At 36.5% G+C, this 14577-nt stretch overlaps 1 protein-coding gene across 2 annotated transcripts; it reads right to left on the bottom strand.

Moving 5' to 3' along the window:
* Window positions 1-875: 875 nt before the first annotated feature.
* On the bottom strand, window positions 876-14028 carry hao1 (hydroxyacid oxidase (glycolate oxidase) 1). Of its 2 annotated transcripts, XM_059518430.1 has the most exons (8): window positions 13842-14024; window positions 8056-8207; window positions 6477-6732; window positions 4838-5013; window positions 2976-3067; window positions 1545-1703; window positions 1394-1463; window positions 876-1059 (listed from the first exon to the last, which is right to left on the bottom strand). In XM_059518430.1, the coding sequence occupies exons 1-8, from the start codon at window positions 13976-13978 to the stop codon at window positions 992-994; spliced, it is 1110 nt and encodes a 369-aa protein (XP_059374413.1). In that variant the 5' UTR covers window positions 13979-14024; the 3' UTR covers window positions 876-991. The 2 variants fall into 2 exon arrangements, 1 of the variants encoding a protein (XP_059374413.1); XR_009424777.1 differs by lacking the exon at window positions 876-1059 and having other exon boundaries at window positions 1393-1463; window positions 1545-1708; window positions 13842-14028.
* Window positions 14029-14577: the final 549 nt, after the last annotated feature.

The following is a 14577-nucleotide window of genomic DNA, read 5'->3' as shown; positions in this document are numbered from 1 at the left end:
GCCTTTAGGGCCCCGTGGAGGGAAAATGCATATTCATGAGAAGCTTGCTGCAGCAACTGTACGGCAGGGAAACCGTTCACATTACTGTAATGAAAAAGAGAAATACGAATGACAAGTACAATACGAGGAAATCATGCATGGAGGAAAAACAACAGTAACATCAATTATGAAGTAGTCATTTACTGTTGTTTCTTTTCAAAACATAAGCCTGTTTCCACAAAACATAAAAAAGGTAATTGTGAGGTAAAAGGTAATTTATCTCATAATGCAGTTTTTTGTCTCGTAATTCAGATTTTCTTTCTAACAATTATGAAATTACAGATGTTTTTTTTTTTTTAATATTGTTATTTATTTTATTTTATTTTTTTATTTATTAGTTGTTTGTTTACACCATGGAATAAAAAATTTAAAAGGTGAATTTTTCTCTCACAATTCTGACTTTTTTCTCGCAATTGAGACTTCATATTTCATAATTCGAACTTTTCTAACTTTCACATTTTACATTTTCATTTTTTTTTTTTTAGTTAATATTTCAGTAATTTTGCAATGTGTTTTTGCCAGTTTTATTAGTTTTCTTTTTCAAAATATCTTTTTAAATATGCTTTTATATATTTTTTTATATAAAATAAGTTTTAGTTAGTTTTAGTTAACAGTAACCCTGCATGGTTAATGTTTAGGTGAATTATGCCTATGAATATCATTTTCGTTTTGTTCCCAGTCTCTGGACAGTGAAGAAAACTGGAAGAGTCACAAAACTGGTTTGGGTTACTAAACATTGCCTGCTTCCAGTAAACAGGAAGGATTACTGCTGTCAGGCACAGTACGTCTGTACAAACCACACGCTTTTGATGCATTTATTCAAACTTTTACACGAATGACTTGCACAAATGTTTTATTCATGATGCTAAATCTGTCGTGCCCAAATCCTCTGGGTTCATTTGATTTACACAAGTCGGTCCAGTCACAGACATACATGAAATCCCCCAGCGCATTAAAACCTTGAAATGAGTTCAGATCTTCTCAAAAGGGATCTATTGACTTCCTTCAGTGAGAGACATCCTGCCAGGAGACAACAAACAGAAAAAACAATATCAAATACACTTGTTAAACTTTTTTTTTTAAGTAGTATTTTTCAATATTTTTATATAATATAGTACGTAGTTCAGTACTGTTTATACATTTTACTCTAATTATTTTTACTTTAAATCAATTAAAATAATTTAATTAATTATTTTATTTCATTTATTTAGTAACTTTTTTTATTTTTTGACTTCATAATATTGTTTCTATTTTTTTATTGTTATATTTTTTTTTATTTTATTTATAAAAAATGTTTAATTTTTTTTTTTTTTTTTGATCTCCCATGTACATGTTAATGCTCAAACCGATCTACCTGTAAGCGCCAATGCAAGGTGAAGTTCCTCACGCAGTATTTGGAGAACATTACTGACTCCTTTGTCACCCTATGGATGGAAAGTTTTGTATCTGGTTAGACATCAGAACTAACATGCATGTCCAGAAATTCAATATTTACTGTGTTTTACCTCGCAGGCGAGCGCCCACAGGACGGGTCTTCCTACAAACACAGCCTTTGCTCCCAGAGCCAGAGCCTTCAGCACATCTGTGCCCTTACGAACCCCACCGTCCATGAAGACATCCACCTTTCCTTCAACAGCCTCCACGACCTCAGGCAGAGCGTCAATCTGCACTGACATACACATCACATTACTGGATGTTTCTGCTTAAAGGCTCTTTCATTCTCAGTTATATACTATAATATTTACGATTCCCTTCAAAGTCTCTTCTGCTCATTTATCTGATCAAAAATGCATTAAAAATAGTGAAATATTATTCGAATTTCAAATAACAGTTTTCTATGTGAAGGTATTGTAAAATGTAATTTATTTCTGTGACCAAAGCTGAATTTTCAGCATCATTAATTCAGTCTTCAGTGTCACGTGATCTTATAGAAATCATTCTAATATGCTGATTTGCCATTCAGTAAACATTTCTGATCATTATTAATGTTGAAAGCAGTTACAGCTGTTGAATATTTTGGTAAAAAATTACCATTCAGTAGTGTGGGGTAAATAATACTTTTATACATGAAGGACGCTTTCAATTGATCAAAAATTACAGTGAGGACATTTATGATGTTTCAAATTATTTATTTCAAATAAATGCTGTTCATTTGAATTTTTTATTAATCAAAGATTTTTATTAATCCTGAAAAAATGTAATTAATTTTAACAATTCAACAACAATATCTAGCAGTAAAAACTCTTTTCAACATTGCGAATAATCAGAAATGTTTCTTGAGCACATCACTATATTAGAATGATTCATGAAGATCATGTGACACTGAAGACGGGAGTAATGATACTGAAAATTCAGCTTTGCGTCTCAAGAATAAATTACATTTGACAAAATATTCCTATAGAAAACAGTTATTTGAAATTCTAATAATATTTCACTATTTTTAATGTATTCTTGATCAAATAAATGCAGCCTTGGTGAGCAGAAAAGGCTTCTTTTAAAAACGTTTTCAGTATGTTCACTATCAAAACTTTGTATCATGTTTCTTGTCTTACAGTATATTGTGTCACCATAATTGGTTATCACAGAAAGTTCTAGAAGGATAGAGCTTCAATAAATCATCATCAGCACTAATTATAGATCATAAGATAAAATGCAATTGTTGGATGACCTGGAGCAGATACACCATCTCTGCATCTATATTCAGAACGCTCGGCACGCTCAGTTGATGTTCTTCAGTTTTGAAGACCACTATGTGCTCATAAAACTTGCAGTTGTATCCAAACCTTTGTTTGGCGTCCACTTTGGTAAACCAGGGACCGTATTTCACACGATCAAAGATGCAATTTACAGGCCGCAGAGGATAGTTTGCAAAGAGGACTTGTGGGTTGGAGGTCTCTGGAGAACAATAATGCCTCATTTCTTCAACAGACACTTACGGTGGCTGGAACTCCATCAAGCTGTCTTGCTCCGTGGTTTGACACAAGTATTCCATCCACCCCATACTTCAGAGCTTCTTTGGCATCTTCAGCTAAAATGGCAAGATTCACCATGAGCAGAGCATTAATTACTGCGGTTCTTCTGAAGCAGTTTTGCTTTTTCTCATTCTTCAATTTGGAGGCAAAATCTTTTGCATGGAGGAAATTATGTTACATTGCAATTATGGTACGCAGTACTGTATTTATCTGTATTTAAAGGACTAGTTCACCCAAGGATTAAAAAAAATCTGCAATCATGCAAGATATAGATGAGTTTGTTCCTTCATCAGATTTGGAGGAAAGTAGCATTTCATCACTTGCTCAGCAATAAATGCTCTGCGGTGAATGGGTGCCGTCAGAATGAGAGTCCAAACAGCTGATAAAAACATCACAATAATCCACAGCACTCCAGTCCATCAGTTAATGTCTTGAGAAGCCAAACGCTTTGTGTTTGTAAGAAACAAATCCATCAACAAGTTTTTTTTTCTTCAAACTGAGTCCATAATCTATAACAATGCTTCTTCCACTGAAAAAGTCCATCTTTTGTTGTCTCTCACATAAAAAACCAGCCACATATTTGTGTTTTGGCTTGTAAATGGTGCTTGATCTGTGCAGATTTCTCTCCTGATTCAGTCCAGACCACATTTTCCCTGGAGGAAGAATTATTATGGATTATGGACCAGAAGCAACAGTTTTAAGTTAAAAACATCTGAATGATGGATTTGTTTCAGCTTTTGTCTTCACAAGACATTAACTGATGGACTGGATTGCTGTGGATTATTCTGGTGTTTTTAACTCTCATTCTGACGGCACCCATTCACTGCAGAGCATCCATTGATGAGAAAGTGATGCAATGCTACATTTCTCCAAGTCTGATGAAGAAACAAACTCATCTACAGTTCAGATGGCCTGAGGGAGAGTACATTGTAAGCAGGTTTAAATTTTTGGATGAGCTATTCCTTTATTTCAAGCATTACTGTTACTATTGCATTTACTCATTGAAAAGACTTGCTCAATTTATTTTGCACAGGAAAGCAGCTACAGAAAATGTGAAAAATTAGCTTTACATAGTGTAATTTAATTTCTCCAGGTCTGTTCTGTTCGGAAAAATCCCAAAAATGATTAAATAGCGTTTTCCTTTCAGCCAAGGCCAACAGGAAAGGATGCACTTTTCAAGGAAAATTATGTTCCACACATGAGCTAAAATAATTAATGGCGTTCCCCAATTACTTCCCCCCCCTCAACATACATTTCTGAGTTTGTCAGGGAACACATTTAAATCCTTTGGTCTACGCTGAAATAAAAAGACTGTGTGTGTGTGTGTGTGTGTGTGTGTTCGCTCTTTTATTTACAGAATGTGCTATTTCCAGAGCCAAAGAGAAGATAAAAGTTTATCTGAAGACACAATAACTGCAGTAAAGCTTCTAGACATTTCTGAGATAACCTCAGCGCTCACAGACTGACTGCTTTTTCCTACCGGGAGATAAATGACACGTTATCTTTAATTAGTGGCCCCTCGCTGACAGACGGGGGTCGACCTGATAAGATTATGCAAATAGGTTGTTCTGTATCAGTGATGGTGAGCATTTCACACACTTAAAAATAAAGGTTTTCAGATACAATCACAGATGATGTAAGTGCAGTTTTATTATTATTATTAATATATATATATATATATTTTCCACTAAATCTTTGTTTGGTTATTTATGTTGGTATGCTGCTTTTGAAGCCTGTCTGAATCCAGTATTTTGTAACCGTTTTCGGACACAAGCACACATGACATGACAGCTCCTCCAATCCCCAAACACAACGGGATGGCTCACCTGTCAAAACCCCTTTGACCACCACAGGCAGCGAGGTCATTCTCTTCAGCCACGCGATGTCGTCCCACTTCACCGTGGCATCTATGGCCTGAGTTACATACACCGCCAGGCCGCTGTCCTCCCCGTAACCTTTTTTTGAGGAGAACGCTAAATCAGGGGTCTCGAAATTAGCCATTCTGGGGGGAAAAATAATAAAAATAAAATGAGAATGCAAAATGGAATTAGTCCTGTGAGTGATGTTTTTGGTCAGCGTATGAAAACTGAGCCGGGGTTTTATCCAAACAGCAGAGCTCACGCTCAAAGGCACCTTGTTGCCACTGCTGCACTTTGATTTGTGCGGCCGAGAGAAAGTCTCCGGGAGGGTTGAGATGAAGTTCATGTTGTGTCACTGCTGATGGAAATGGAGGCAGTCGTGCTGAAATATACGTTGGGGCCGTGATGCTTTTTTAGATTTCGAATTGCCGTAATTCACCTCGTGGGATCCAGAGCAGGAAGGCTTTACTTTCATGAGGGCATTTTTATAGTGGGCTGCTGTTGGCATATCTGTAGAACCGCTGATATCTGAATGTTTCCCCACATAAGAAACATAATATAGTGAGTGTTGACGGAGTATTAATCCCCACGAGCGGTGTGATCTACAGTACGCTTCCCCGGTTCAAGAGAGAGATTTCTGTTTCCATAAATACATAAAGCTTTGGTTTTCAAGGGACGACGAAATTGTAAAATAATCTGTCCAACAGGGTGAGAAAACCGAGGTTTTGTTTGTGAAGAAACCTCACAAGAATTGTAAAAGTAAAAGTTCTTGTGATTTTTTTTTACATGCATTAAATCAAAACTGACATGTTTACAATGCAGCATCTGTTTGACTAAAGGTGTTAATAAAGAAACTTGACTTCTTTATTGCATTTTCTCTATCACATTTTAGAAATCAGAAATTATATATCAACTGAAAACTTAAAATCTCAAAATTCATCCTTTAAAACCCATTTTAAAATCAGACATTGCATTACCATGTTATTGGTACATCAATATCATGTAACAAAAAATTTAAGTTTGGATTGTGCACTATAAAGTCTACAGTATGTTCAAAAATGTGAGTGACAGTTAAGGGGTTAAAGGTAAGTATTAAAGCATCTAGAGTCTGTTAGCACATTATGTGGTTGCCAGGGCATTGGTATGCAGTGTCTAAGATGAGTCAAGTTGCAGATATATAAAATGTAATTTCTAAATATACGTAGATCAATATATATTGCCAGGACTTTGTTATGCAATTGCTAAGGTGATTAAAATTCTGAGATTATCATTTCTAAATGAATGACATGACATTGCATTTAGGGAGTTTCTAAATATTCTGAGACTGATTATGTGGTTGCAAAGGAGTTGCCTTGGGATAAATTGTAACTATGTGTCTTGTCTCTAATATGATGGTGCAAAAGACATAGAAAACCTCTGGAGCAGCAGAAAAAGTTACACTCAAATCACCAGTTGTTGACTCAGATCAGATTACTCTATGTATATTCTGATTTCAGATCAGATGAACAATTCACACTGTGTTTGAGTTTACAAACACAACCAGCGATGTCTGTAAAGCTTGCTTCTGGCACGCACGCACGTCACGTGTGGTTGTCTCAGCGTTTACCTCAAATGAGAGGGCAGCTTAAATCGGTTGCGCACGTCATCACGTCGCCTGCCAAGATAAGGTGTGTCCACTGTGACAAAGATACCCTTATACCCGGCCTCCTCGGCCCTCCTGACCAGAGACTGAGTCAGTGCTCTGTCTTTATAAATGTACAGCTGCATCCAGCGCACGGCTCCAGGTGCGGCCTGCGCTACTTCCTCTATGGTGGAGGTGGCCCATGAGCTCAGCATCATCCCCGTGTCACAGGACAGACAGGCTGTGGATGGGAAGAGACAGAGGACCAGTCAGAACAGCAGGGTCATTCTCATAAGGGTGGTGTGGCTCACAAGATACTGAATGGTCATGGGTTCGAACTTTCAAAAAGGGGTGATCCTTAAACTGTGTGACCTAAACTGTGTGGGATCTGCTCAGAGATAATAGATCCTTCACAAAGTGCCAAGCTAACAAGTTTCTGCCTAAGCTCTGCATAGGTACTAGAATTTCAACAATTTCAATAAAAGTGTGGAAATCTTTTATTCACTATTACTGACAGTAGTACAGAAGTATGGAAGCCCATTTCTGCTACAAAAAAAAAAAAAAGCAAAATATGATATAAAAATTTGAAAGTATGAGATTAAAAATACAACGTTTTAAAATAAAAAGTCAACTTATGAAAAAAGTATACATTTTTAGATTTAAGAAAATCTAAAGTATGAGATTAAATATTAAATATTATGTCCTAATTGTGACTGTTTATTTCATACTGACTTGGTATGTCCTAATTTGACTTTTTATTTCATAATTGTGACTTAGCATGTCATCATTTAAACTTTTTATCTCATAATTGACTTTGTATGTCATTAATGTTGATGTTTTATCTTGTAAATTATGAAAATTCAATGTCATATTAATTTAATGTCATAATTTCTACTTTTTATCTCATAATTATGACTTATGTCAATTATGACTTTCTTATTATTTCATAATAATGACTTAACATGTCAGTATAACTAGTAAAACTTAAGTAGTTAGTAAGTATAACTTAATATCTCAATTTATATATTAATTCTTAATTTATTTATCTTAATATTAAAATATCAGTTTTATCTCTCTTATATCATAATTATGACTTTGTGACTAATAACTTCGGCTTTTTAGGTAATAGTTTCAACCATTATCTCATTTATTTTCTTCTTTTTTTCTCTCACAGTTATGACATTTTATGGTATTATTTTGACTTTTTATCTCATTTTATTTCATAATTATGACAGCACATAATGATTATGACATAATTATGTCATAAGTGTAATCATCTATCATTTTTGTCTCATAATTGACTATGTCATAATTTCAGCTTTTTATGTCATAATCATGACAAGAAATATTTAGGATTGATATTAGTATTTTTTTTTTTTTTATGGCAGAAATGGACTTCCATATTATGGCCACACTGAAACTATAGTATATTAGCTCATACTATGGTAAACCTGATCCATTTTTGTAAGGGTTGTTTAAGTGTGATTGGGGGCAGGAGAATGTAGGAAGGACTAATGGCGCCACCATGTGGTCAGAGGAAGTTAATGGTGTCTTGGTGTCTGACCTCTTGCAGTGGCCGTCTCGCCATCGGGATGAGCCATTCGCTGCATAGCAGTAGCTGCCACACAGATGGGCATACTGACTCTCTGGCCCAAAACTGTGGTGGACATGTCCACCGTGGACACGTCTCTGAGCACACGAGGGTAAATGCACCACCTGCAGGACACAGCAGTCACAATTCATATTTCAGAAATAAAAACCTTATATAATAATTAAATATAGATGCAACCGGGAATGGGTGAGTTTACTTATGAATTGATTATAGTCATTTTTTAGACACAAACTTAAAATATTACAATTGCAACTAGCTGCTTCTTATGGAAACCATGTTTATCAATAGATTCAATGTTTGTTTTCAACTTCTTTGTTTTCTTTGTTTTCAACAACACCATACCGGACAGCGCGCTCCATCTGCCGGGCTTTCGGCTGTTTAGAGCGGATCGCGACGCAGAATCAACGGGGAAATCGCGCGGCGGCGGGACATGCTTTTACATCAATGAACGGTGGTGTACAGATGTAACTGTGTTAAAGAAGACGTGCTGCTCAAATCTCGAAACGCTCTTCATTAACTGCAAGCCGTTCTATTCGCCGCGGGAGTTTCACTCGTTCATTCTGGTTAGTGTTTACATCCCTCCTCAAGTGCACGTGAGCTCAGCTTTACAGAAACTCGCTGAGCAGATCACAGAGACAGAACAACAACACCCAGACTCTGTTTTAATCATTCTTGGGGACTTTAATAAAGCCAATCTCTCCCGTGAACTGCCAAAATACAGACAGCATGTTACTTGTCCCACAAGAGACAGTAATATATTGGATCACTGTTACACAACAATAAAGGATGCATTTCACTCTGTTCCACGAGCAGCTTTGGGACGTTCTGATCACCTTCTGGTTCATCTTATACCGACCTACAGGCAGAAACTAAAATCAGCTAAACCTGTATTAAGGACTGTAAAAAGATGGACTAATGAAGCAGAGCAGGATTTACAATCTTGTTTTGACCTCACTGATTGGAGTGTTTTTGAAGCTGCTGCCACCGATCTGGACGAACTCACAGAGACCGTAACATCATATATCAGTTTCTGTGAGGATATGTGTATTCCTACCAAGACTCAACTAAATTACAACAATGACAAACCGTGGTTCACTGCAAAACTCAGACAGCTCCGTCAGGCCAAAGAAGATGCTTACAGGAAGGGGGACAATGTCTTGTATAAACAGGCTAAATACACACTGGAAAAGGAGATCAAAGTGGCAAAGAGGAATTATTCTGAAAAAATAAGGACTCAGTTCACTTCGAACGACTCCGCATCAGTGTGGAAAAGCCTAAAGAAGATCACCAATTACAAGACACCACCCCCCAGCACTGTGGAAAATCAACGACTGGCAGACGATCTGAACGAGTTTTACTGCAGGTTTGAAAGAACACCCATCACCTGCCCTGAACACCTCTCCACACAACCGTTCACACCAATAACAACTCCTGCAACCAACCCTGAATGCCTCTCCAAACAAACGTTCACACCATTCACAGCTCCTGCAACCCATCCTGATCACCTCTCCAATCAAGCGCTCTCACCATTCACAACTCCTGCATCCCCCCTCTCCCCCACACCTGCAATACAGATCAGCGAGGATGCGGTGCGCCAGGTCTTCAGGAAGCAGAAAAGGAAAAAAGCACCAGGCCCAGATTGTGTTACACCAGCCTGTCTGAAATCCTGTGCTGACCAGCTGGCCCCCATCTTCATACAGATCTTCAACAGATCGCTGGAGCTGTGCGAAGTCCCTTCATGCTTCAAACGCTCCACCATCATCCCCATCCCCAAGAAACCCAAAATTACAGGACTAAATGACTACAGGCCTGTGGCTCTAACGTCTGTAGTCATGAAGTCATTTGAAAAACTGGTGCTGGCCCACCTGAAGGACATCACTGGACCCATGCTAGATCCTCTTCAGTTTGCCTACAGAGCAAATAGGTCTGTGGACGATGCAGTAAACATCGGACTGCATTATGTTCTGCAACACCTAGACAGACCGGGAACCTATGTGAGGATCCTGTTTGTGGACTTCAGCTCTGCCTTCAACACGATCATGCCAAACCTCCTCCTGCCCAAACTAACTCAGCTCTCCGTGCCCACCTCCGTCTGTCAGTGGATCAACAGCTTCCTGACAGACAGGCAGCAGCTAGTGAGACTGGGAAAATACACATCCAGCACCCGTACAATCAGCACCGGAGCTCCCCAGGGCTGTGTTCTCTCCCCACTGCTCTTCTCCCTGTACACTAATGACTGCACATCTAAGGACCCCTCTGTCAAGCTCCTGAAGTTTGCAGATGACACCACACTCATCGGCCTCATTCAGGACGGTGACGAGTCTGCTTACAGACAGGAGGTTAAAGAGCTGGCTGTCTGGTGCACTCTCAACAACCTGGAGCTTAACACGCTCAAAACAGTGGAGATGACTGTGGACTTCAGGAGAAACCCCCCTGCACTCCCCGCACTCACCATCATGAACAGCACTGTGACTGCAGTGGAGTCATTCAGGTTCCTGGGCACCACTATCTCTCAGGACCTGAAGTGGGACATTCACATTGACTCCATTGTGAAAAAGGCCCAGCAGAGGTTGTACTTCCTTCGCCAGCTGAGGAAGTTTAACCTGCCACAGGATCTGCTGAAACAGTTCTACTCCACCATCATCGAATCCATCCTCTGCACTTCAGTAACTGTCTGGTTCAGCTCAGCTTCTAAGTCGGACCTCAGAAGACTACAGAGGGTAGTCCGGACTGCTGAGCGAATTATCGGTACAACCCTCCCATCTATTCAAGAACTGTACTTATCCAGAGTGAGCAAAAGGGCTGTTAAAATCACTCTGGACCCCTCACATCCAGCACACTCCCTCTTTGAACTGTTGCCATCTGGTCGACGCTACAGAGCACTGAGCACCAGAACGACCAGACACAGGAACAGTTTCTTCCCTCAGGCAATCCATCTTATGAACAGCTGATAATAACTGTGGGACACACTACACTATTTATATTTATATACACTACACTTTTTATCCAACACACATACTTAGCGTACACGTAAATCTTTTGCACATAATATACATGTACATACATGGAACACACTATACTACTTATATTTATATTTATATACACATACACTTATTTATCCAAACACACATACTTAGCGTACAGTTAAAATTTTTCCACATAATATACATGTACATACATAAATGCTCATTTTAATATACCTGCCATACATTGTCAATTTGTATATTGTCAATCCTTACCCACCTATTTGTATTTTTTTGTATTTTTTATTCCTTATTGTGTTTTTTGTTCTGTCGCTGTTATGTTGCACTGCGGAGCTCTGTCACGAAAACAAATTCCTCGTATGTGTGAACATATCTGGCAATAAAGCTCATTCTGATTCTGATTCTGATTCTGATTCTGTTTTTTTCCTGCATGAGTTGTGTATGACTTCAGCCCTGACGGTCACTCAATTTTGTGTTAATATTTGTTTTCATGACTCATCGGGTCTGACCACAGCTCACTTAACTTTCACAACGCGTGTTTGTAACCTGGAAGGACGTCTTGTTTGCACATTTTATAAATATGCATATATGACTAATATATATGTATGACTAATACAGTGGCATTCTTCATCTGACAGTGCCTTTGCTGACACTGCTGTAAGGCCGTGTTTAGGTCTCTGGGGTCCGTCTGCCCACCCACACGAACGCTCCAGGCCAAGATAAACACACATGATTATAACTGGCCTTAACTGACCCCACACAACCCAGAGAGACTGTCTAAAATTAGGTCAAAACATTTAGAAGAAGTGTAATTCTAGTCAACATTGTGATAGGCTGACTCAAACTATTACAGACTGACTCATGCGTTTACTTCTTGACTTAAAAGCAGTTGGAGTTCTGTGTTATTACCTGTTTGGTCATTTTTAACGTTGTTTAATTTCTCTCACATATTTGTTTATATATACATATAGTGTCTTTAAATAGAATTTATAGAAAAGTATAAATCAGAAGACCATATTTCAGGAAAAAGTGTCCTTTTCTGAATTTGATAAAGAAATGTCAATAAACAGCAGGTTTTCATTGTGAGTACATTTCCCCATATTGTGTGACAACATGCCCCATCAAATGTATTCAATTAACAGTTAACAGTGTGTGTGTGTGTGTGTGTGTGTGTGTGTGTGTCTGTCTGTGTGTGTGCGTGTTATAACTTTAACAGTATGGAAGCCAATTTCTGCCGAATAGAATTCTTTTTTCTTTTTTCTTTTTTTTAATCATACTTTGGAAAAATGCAAAAAAATTTAAATTATGAGATTGAAAAATATAAATTTATGAAATAAAAAGTTAAACGTATGTTAAACGTATGACTCAAAGAGCCAATATAATGATATGTCACAATATGTGTGAAATATATATATATATATATATATTGTCACAGTTATGGCTTTTTACATCATACAGTAGTTTCAACTTTTCAACTTTTATAGTAGTTTTGTATTAGTTTCAATCATCATAATTATGACTTATCAACTTTCATCTCATAATTATGATTAGTATGTCAATTTAAACTTTTTTTGTCATAATTTTGTATTCATGTTATAATGTCAACTTTTGTCTAATTTTTATCTCATTTTCATAGTAATCACTGAGCACATCACAACTATGACTATATTTTTATTATTTATCTAATAATTAGGAATTATTATTTCATAATTTTGACATTTTATGTCAATTGTAACCTTTATCTCATTCTTATATCTATTATTTCATATATGACTATGTCATAATTTTGACTTTTTATGTCATAATTTGAACCACATCTTCATTTCTCTCTCTTTTTTTGTCATAAGTATTACTTAGTATGTAATGATTTAGAATATTTTTTTTTTTAAATATAAATTTGCCTTTAATTAAACCCTGTGAGATTTTGAATGTGATAATTAGCCCCTGTAAGATATATTTGTTGCTATCAGGTAATAGTTGGTCCTTTTGCTCATACTTTTGACTTGTTCATTCCTGACCAGTTGAGAATATGTTTGTCTTACGCCTGGACAAACGTGTGCTTACGTGTTCAACGGAATCAGATCATCTGGGCTTTAAACCTTTAACTCTTGGGTTAGAAGGCCAGATTTTTAAGACACACCACTCATTTAAGATGGTTATAAACGTCATAGACCTCTTGATATATATATATATATATATATATATATATATATATATATATATATATATATATATATATATATATATATATATATATATATATATATATAATATGATATATATAAATTAGCAGTTTGATAGCACGTAATGTCAGATGCATGATTTGTAATTGAACTGTAATATAATTATCTTCGGTAGTATCCAAAGTAAAAGTAAAAAAAAATGCCTAAAAGGAAACTGTACTTAATGAAAATAATCTCACTTTGCAAAACATCTTAATGTTTTTAAAAATAGACTTAATTTATATAATTTACTTAAATATAATTTCCTTTTTTTTTTGAGGTAAGCTACACTAACATTTGTTATAGGATTTACTTTTGTAAAGGATTTTCTAGTAAATTTCACAAATAATAATAAAAAAGCTCAAAATACACATTGCATTAATGTGAAAGAAAAATAAATTCTGTACAGTGTACGACCCGACATGTTTTTGTAAAGATTCACTCTCACAGTATATGCCTTTCTTCATGTACTCTCTGTAATGAAAGCTTGTCAAATCAGAAGACGTTTATATGATGATGAACGGTCACTTACCTGGCAAATGCTGCTACATTATCACGCAGAGTTTGCTGCTCGTCTGCTCCTGAGAAATAATAATCAAACACTGACTTTGGTAAAAGTCTTTGCGCTTGATGCTCATAGTCACTGACACACACCAACGAGTCTGACATGTTTCCACTGATGAGACTCAGAGCTCTCAGCCAGCTGGATTTTAGCAGGTTCAGAGAGACACTGATCAATTATTAACTCTCTCAAGTTAACTTTCTGCAGGCTTTCAACTAATGTTTATCCAGCATCGGACCCTTTGCCCCGTCACAGCTATAGGGGCTTCTGTCATTAATATGTGAACAACCAACACAGAACTGAGTAAAAAATCAATACTGTCTGTACATAATGGTCACGTAAGAGATTTACATTAAAATGAACAATTTAATATGACAGGAACAATGTGTCATTGGGTAAAAATGTAAAAAAATAATTTAGCATAAAGCAAATGATTAATTTATAATATTATAGTGACATTATTTTCTTGAAAATAAAGCCCATAATTTCATTATGGACATGCATCGGGATGTTTTACTTTTGAATTTGTTTGTATGTATTGTTTGTATTAATTATTCACAAAGGTAATAATCATGCATCCAAATGTTTGTTTGTAAAAAGAAAAAAAAAAAAGAAGAAGAAAAAAGAAATTTCTACCATGATGCAAATATTGATGTAATTAATTTGACCAATTATTACATAACACAATATAATATAATTTATTAAT

The sequence above is a fragment of the Carassius carassius genome, chromosome 31, assembly GCF_963082965.1.
Source record: "Carassius carassius chromosome 31, fCarCar2.1, whole genome shotgun sequence".
Lineage (NCBI taxonomy): Eukaryota > Metazoa > Chordata > Actinopteri > Cypriniformes > Cyprinidae > Carassius > Carassius carassius.
This window is presented reverse-complemented; position numbering and strand designations above follow the sequence as displayed.

What these genes read in the sequence shown, in the direction of transcription:
- hao1 (XM_059518430.1), bottom strand. Translation starts at nt 13,978, where the DNA reads ATGTCAGACTCGTTGGTGTGTGTCAGTGACTATGAGCATCAAGCGCAA. An exon ending in GGTCAAAGGGGTTTTGACAG is followed by an intron (nt 3,068 to 4,837) that starts GTGAGCCATCCC and finishes TTGCCATTTTAG; the next exon opens with CTGAAGATGCCAAAGAAGCT. An exon ending in TGTGGGCGCTCGCCTGCGAG is followed by an intron (nt 1,464 to 1,544) that starts GTAAAACACAGT and finishes TTCCATCCATAG; the next exon opens with GGTGACAAAGGAGTCAGTAA.